The sequence below is a fragment of the Antechinus flavipes genome, chromosome 6, assembly GCF_016432865.1.
Source record: "Antechinus flavipes isolate AdamAnt ecotype Samford, QLD, Australia chromosome 6, AdamAnt_v2, whole genome shotgun sequence".
Taxonomy (NCBI): Eukaryota; Metazoa; Chordata; class Mammalia; order Dasyuromorphia; family Dasyuridae; genus Antechinus; species Antechinus flavipes.
The window spans coordinates 58,226,829-58,234,010 of NC_067403.1; the positions used below are offsets into that span (position 1 = coordinate 58,226,829).

General features: G+C 30.9%; 1 protein-coding gene across 1 annotated transcript in view; it reads left to right on the plus strand.

The window, feature by feature from the left end:
* Positions 1 to 6,619, plus strand: part of PCDH10 (protocadherin 10) — a 60,470-nt gene extending 53,851 nt beyond the window's left edge. Inside the window, exon 5 of the mRNA XM_051964540.1 lies at positions 1,720 to 6,619. Coding sequence (XP_051820500.1) covers positions 1,720 to 1,739 — 20 coding nt within the window. The 3' untranslated portion in view covers positions 1,740 to 6,619. The remainder of the gene's footprint in view (positions 1 to 1,719) is intronic.
* Positions 6,620 to 7,182: the final 563 nt, after the last annotated feature.

Sequence of the window (7,182 nt, forward strand, 5' to 3'; positions counted from 1 at the left end):
AATTCTTTCTACATTAGCTCTTATGGATTTGAATACTTGTGCCTTAGTATTCTTTTATATCCATCATTATATCTTACTGTATTTTACAGCACATTGGAGTAAAAGAAAGTGGATTTGGAGTCAGTTTGAGTTTATATTTATTAGAACAAAAAAAAATGTAAGCAAATAGTATAATAAAACCTCCTAGAATTCATAGAAGAATAAACATTTGCTTCTTCAGGAATATTTCCAATTTCCAAGTTTTTTGGCTCTCCTTCCAGTATTTCTGCCACATTTTAAGATCAAAGCTATAATTTTTAATGTTTTTCTTTCTCTGCCAGATTGAAATATAATATGGGAGAATTCCTATAGCATTGGTTTTGAAATCATGTAACAAACTAGATTAAATAAGCTTAGACAAGTAACAAAGGGAAACCAAAAGGTATCTGTAAACTGTTATATATTATGACATACAGGTCTGTCTCATTATCTATTAAATCAGCATGAAGAGTTTTGGAATGAATTGATAAAACAGGCAAGAAAATATTCATAGATTACTCAGAAGATTGTGTTTATGCATTTTAAAACTTCTTTCTCCTCTTTTTTTTTTTATTCATTTTGATTTTGGTCATTTCAGAACTATAGGGGGATGACTTGTTAGGGTCACTGATATTTTATCTTAGTCCAGCCCACAGCTCTGTGGGCAGAAATAAAATGGTGTTGCCAGAATCCACAGGTGACGATATTGAGATTCATTTTGAGAATCTAACCTAGTTAGTGACTTTTTGTCCTAATGGATGCAAATGGGGTCTCACTTGTGATAATTTAGTTTATGCAATTTCATTTCTTATGTTCCTGAAAAATGTGAAAATATAGATTCAGAATCAGTAGACCTCAGTATGAATAGTAGTTCTATTGTGATCTATTTGTGATCACAAATCATAAAGTTAATCAACCTTGCTTGGCCTCCTTACTTTATTCTTATTGTTCAGTTGTGCCCAACTCTTTGTGATCCATTTGGAATTTTCTTGTCAAAGATCCAGCTTCTTCTCCAGTTCATTTTATAGTTGAGGAAACTGAGGTAAACAGGGTTAAATGACTAGCCCAGGTCTGAGTACAGATTGAACTCAGGAAGATGAATCTTTCTGACTTCAAGCCCAGCACTTTATCTATGGAGCTACCTAGCCGCCCAGTTTCTTCCTCTGTAAAATGAAGGCATTTGTATCATGTGGCCTCTGTCATTTTTGCCACCTCTAAAGCTGAGAGCCACCAATCCTTTTTGAGCCTCAAGAAATCTTCTCTTTCCATATATTGCTGAATATGAATATGAAAATCACGGTATATGAGGGAATAAAAAGGTTTAAATGTATAAAAGTATTTTGAAAATTTTAAAACACTATATAAATATATGATCATTTATTACTGCAAGTTAAAGAAGGATGTTTCTTGAACATGACATTAATATTAACTGATATGTTTATAATGCTTCACAGTTTACAAAAGTGCTTTCAATTGCAATGACTTTCTGAGATTAATAGGATACAGGCATTTTTATCCTGTCTGCATTTTCTTGGTGAAGAAACAAAGGTCTAGGAAAGTAGTATTAAGACGTTTTTATAAAATGGGAATCTCAAAAAAGCTTGTGCTATCTAAGCTTTGTTTGTCCACCAAATGAGGCTAAAATAAAGGACAAGAGCCACTTTTTTTTTCTGAGTGTTTTTTTCTGTCTCTTTTCTGCAGCACGGAAAAGGATATGCTAGTCAATTCTACAGGACTTACCTGACGCAGCATGATTTGCACAAAAAGTCAACCAACAAAAGCATCAACTTTTCAACTTCATTATCTTGGCCATCCAGTTCTGTGTAACTGAGAATTCGATTGCTATTGGAGTCACCAGGGCCCACAATCAGACCGAATTGCTCTCAGCAGGCCTGAGAAATGAGTTGAAATGTGCAGAATTGTAGAACCTTCAGAGGCAACTGACCTTGCTTCTCTGATCAGTGTGTGCCTGTTTACAGCACTATATATCTTTCTCTCTCCAAAATGTCACTGAGCCCTCTAGATGTTTATATTCACCACAAGAAGCCAATCGTACAAGATAAAGGAAATTTGTGCATTATAAATGCAATATCACTGTTTTAAACTTGACTGTTTTATATTATTTTTGTGTGATCAAGTGTTCCCCCAACTATTCCAACTTTACAAGAGAGATTGTGATCATGTTCTTTTCATCTGTGGGTCATCGAAATGTTGTTCCTCCGAGGACCCACAAAATATCAAAGACATTCTCTGTAGTTTATACACCGTGTTGCAAAGTGTTTACTGTAATATTTCAAAGCTTCTAAATAAATATAAAATATATATATATTATATTATATTATATATAATTTTCCTGAAAATGTGGTACAATTTAGTTGATTTTTAAATGGATTCATAGAGTTCACAGCATACACTCAAGCAAAAAGGTAATTCAGGGTCCCAAAGCTAACCTTACTAAGACAAAAACCATCTTTAATGGCATTTCCCCAGTTTTCATAATCTTGATCAATCCTATTTTTTCTTGTTTTTTTTTTTTTTTTTAACTCTAAGCGATAAAATTTTGTCTAAAACTTGTACTGAATTTTCAATGCCAAAGACACAGCTGTCAACGTTACCAGGCTGAACACTGACTATGTTGTCAAAGGATTGAACCTTTACATTCTTTTGCTCCTATTTCTATGGTGTTTAATTTAGGATCATGTAGAATTTTGTATAAGGGAATCTATAAATTCTCCTGTATATGTTGTTAAAAATGGAAACTAAAACTTAAAAAAAAATTGGGTGTCTGTACATTTTGCAATGTAAAATATGTAGCTGAAAAATATTATTTTAAGAAACTCTTCCCAAATCATATAAGTCACACAGACCTTTATTTTACAAAGCTTTGTGGAAACCTAACTATATAGAAAGTAAACTTTTTATAGATCTCTTTATGTGACATATAGAGAGATAAACAAATATTATTTTGTCCTGATAAAACAGCAAATAAGTTAGGAAGACTTCCATTAATATTAAGACATGAAATTATGGACATGATTCATTAAAAATTCACTTGTAGTTTAAATGTATTTGGAATGTTTTATTAATGAGAAAAGTCTTCATGAAACCAAGCCTTGCAAAGTAAAGCTTGCCTTACTTTTATGTCATCAGAGTTAATGATTAAATTTAGTGAGATTCATTTCCCTCGGTTTTACATATTTTATTGTTGTTTTCCTATGGCTGTTTATTATGTGTTAAAACACATTATAAAAAGTGTCTGTGTTTTCAGCAGATATGTTTAGAAAAGCAATTAATGGAGAGAGAAATTAGTCTCATTAGTTTGTAAGATAATCTTCCAAGGAAAGACAGAAGCCTCATTCCTCACCTCTAGCCTTTAACTTCATGTGCCCATGCAGAATTTTAGAAATGCTTTGAAAATATTTATCTTTAAATTTAATTGGTCCTGTATCTGGTGTTTTGGCTATTAGACCTATTTAAATGGGGAGTGATAACTACTTAGAACTGATCTTTCCCACAATTGATTTGTATAATTTAAAAATAATTTTTAAACTTAGTATTTATTGCCCATCACTATTGTAGTTCACCAATATTTACACAGACGGTGTATATACATTAATTGTATATGTCACTCAAAGGCAGAAATCCTACATTTATAAACAAATAATTTTTGAATACTTCACATATTTCAGAATAATTAGCACATCTTACAACCTGTTATTGGGATTCATTTTAGGTAAACCTAAATCCACAGGTAAAATGACTCTCCTGCCACTAAAATTCAGAAATAAATAAAGTATTTGGATACCTACAACAGAACTATATTTATTTAGGTTTAAGTAATATGATGAATCACGTATCTTCTTAAAGGAAAGACTTTTAATAAGGTTTGCATTGTATTTCATCTCTAGAAAGCTGCCTATATGTTGTCATTGCATATAAGGAAAGATTATGATATTCCTTGCTGAAAATCTTTACTTTACTTTTAGGTCTTCCATGCATCAGGATCATTTTACCTCCTTGGGGAAAGAAACAAATCTTTTTTTCTTCATTACAGGTCCGTTAAATTAGATTTTATTTCCTTTTTATTTACTCAACACACCTACTCCATGCAATTTGAAAGGAATCAAAAATTATTTTTTAATTATTTGACCCTCTGCATGAACAAATGTATTCTCTCCCGGGCTTAAGTCTGTGTAATATCTATTTATATTTTATTTATTTATCTTAATTGATGCCTTAGGGATTTATTCTCTTAGGTTGGACTTTAGTAATTGAATTCTACCATGAATCTTAAAAAAAAAAAGACTTCCAACAAATTATATAATAGAATTTCATGATTATAGAAATAAAATGACATAATTAGGCCCCTAATCAACTATCTATTTAAAGAAAGCATGAGCTAGAAGTCATTGCAGTTCATAGAAAGTGAGGAGTGAAGTCAGTTGGCTTCAAAGTTAACAGTGAGAAGAGAATTAAACTCAGCTGATGAAAATTGAAGGGTTTTTGGTTGCTATTTGTATTTCCTGAATCCATATAAATATATACACATATATTTATATGTGAGTGTATATAATGTGTGTATACACACATACATATACATAAGTGAGTACAGATATGTATGCTACATAAATGCATATATATTTTATTTAAATCTGGCTATCCCATTAATCAGAATATATTCTTTTGAAATTCTCCTATATATACTCTAGCAATCAAATAAAAAATATGGTCAGATAATTAAACAAAGTCTTCCATCACATGAAATTTTCAGAAGGGAAATATAAAACAAAATCCAGTTATTCATTTCACCCCCTCCTAGCTAATATGTATAGTCTTTAGAGCAGTAGGGAATCAACAGATTTTCCTGTGGAAATAATGTCTTAATGTTTCAAAAGTATGTCAAATGACAATTTTAAAATATGTTTCATCCACTTGTAAACATCCTAATTTATAAATGGGAATCACATTGTGGAATCATTTTTAATTAAACATTGAGAATTTACACTGGAGTTCTTTTACAGGCATATTGATAACAGATATACATATAAAATGTATCCTCTTTCATGGGGCATAGTGAGACAGTACGTAGATATTGTTTAGTGATGATATTAAATGCAAAGCCTTTATCAATATGTATTCTAAATGGAAAAAAAAAACTGAGATAAGACTGATCTAGTGAATTGGAGCTTCCTGTTTCAGGTCTGAAATGGACTTCTGAAAATATAGAGGTAAAACAAAACAAAAGAACAACAACAACAAAAAAAAAAAAAAACTTGTTACTACAAGGGAGGAAAAACACTAGATAATAGAACCTAGATTTAAATTCTAGCTTTGCCATTTTTAACTTGTGTGATTTTTGGCAAAGTCACTTCATCTCACTGGGTCTTCAATTTTTTTCAAAATAAGTAGATTGAACTAGAAGATCTTGCCAAAATTCCATGCTAACTATTGATTTAGGATCCTAAGAACAAAAATAACTTATCTTCCTCATTGATTTTATCAGGGCTTTCCTACAAAGGCTTAATTATACTTTTTACTTCTTAAAATAAACAAAAACATTATCAAAAGAAATGAGATTTTCCTTTAAATTAATTAAGCACTCAAATATATTCAGTGTTATTTCTAATTATGATAAATTAGTCAGGTTCTTGACTGCTGATGACCATAAAATAGTAGATTTACTCTCACTGTACATTATTAAATTTCCAGATGGGTTTTAAAAACTTGAATATTCCTACATGAATGTCAGTTTGATTATTTTAAAAGTATCATATATTTGTTCTACAGTTTATTGGGTTCTTGAAATTAACAGTGTATTTTTTTTTGGTGATGAAGGCTTTGTACTTAAAATCCTTGCTTTGTTTTCATGTTCCTTTCTATCCAACAAAGAAAAAAAGACAGCATATCGTATTTGGACACCATGGAATAGATTATAACTTTACATGTATTTAAGCTTCAACCCTCAGATAGACAACAAAATTCTTACATAGTAGATGATGAAGCTGTTAAGATTTTTTTTTCTTTCACAACTTGGCAAAGATTTTAAGCTCTAGCATTCTATGAGAATGCTGAAAGATGGGCGCCACTAGAGTATTGCAGGCAATAACATGACTAAAATCTTAATAATTTTAGTGTGCATGCATGACTTTCTAATCACTGTTATTATTTTTTAAGTATTTGTAAATTTAGCAAAATGACTTTTATTTCTTAAGAGCTAGTCATATTTTAAGTTTGATGTTTTATAGTCCAGATGTTTTTGAGTGATGTGCAAATACTGCATTGATAATGCAAAAAAAAAAAGTTTCTTTCACATTTGACTCAAAAATTTCTGAATAAATAGAACTCAGACTTTCAACACATTAAAACAAAATTCACCCTTGAGCTGAAAGCAAGCAGGGAAATTGTCAGCTCTAAACACATTTTTGAGACAGTTATCTGTGAGTGAAAACAGGGTATTCTATTGAAAGATGAGTTTTAATTCTAACTATAGTGTTTGTTACTGTGAATGCTATAATACATAAATAAAAATACGAGTGTAAATGTAATATATTATTTTATACTGCTGTATATATATATATGTAATAAATAAAAGTAGGATACATATTCTGCCATTCTTCCATGCATGGGTTTTCCACTGCCTCCCATGGGGGCATTGAATAAAAAGTAGTGGCAGGATATGGCCCAAAGATAAAAAACAAGCAAATGATAAGTAACTTTTCATTTAGTATCTTCAGCTTCAACATCATAGCCGTAAGGTAACATTGCCTCACAATGAACTGCTTTTGGAGAAGCACAACACAGGTTATTCAAAACAACTTTACTCGCAATAATTTGAAGATTGGCTTGGTCACTGTCTTCTGCATAACCAGACACTCAAGCTTTAGAACACTTTCTCTATGAGATCATTCCTTTTCATTCTATGACTTTCTTCTATAAAGAAATAAAAAGGGTACATATATATGAATACAAATATTCTCATTCCAAGTATATCTAAATTACAAAATTCTGATAAAAAAAAACTTTGTCTTATTCACATTTTTAGAAAGAAAAGCTTTCAAATCTAATGTCAATTGAAACAGCATAATGGTGTTGGGAGAGGGGAAAACAATTCAACCAGAAAATTTTCCTGCCAGAAATCTTGAAATTCTAGCTGCTGAAAATCTT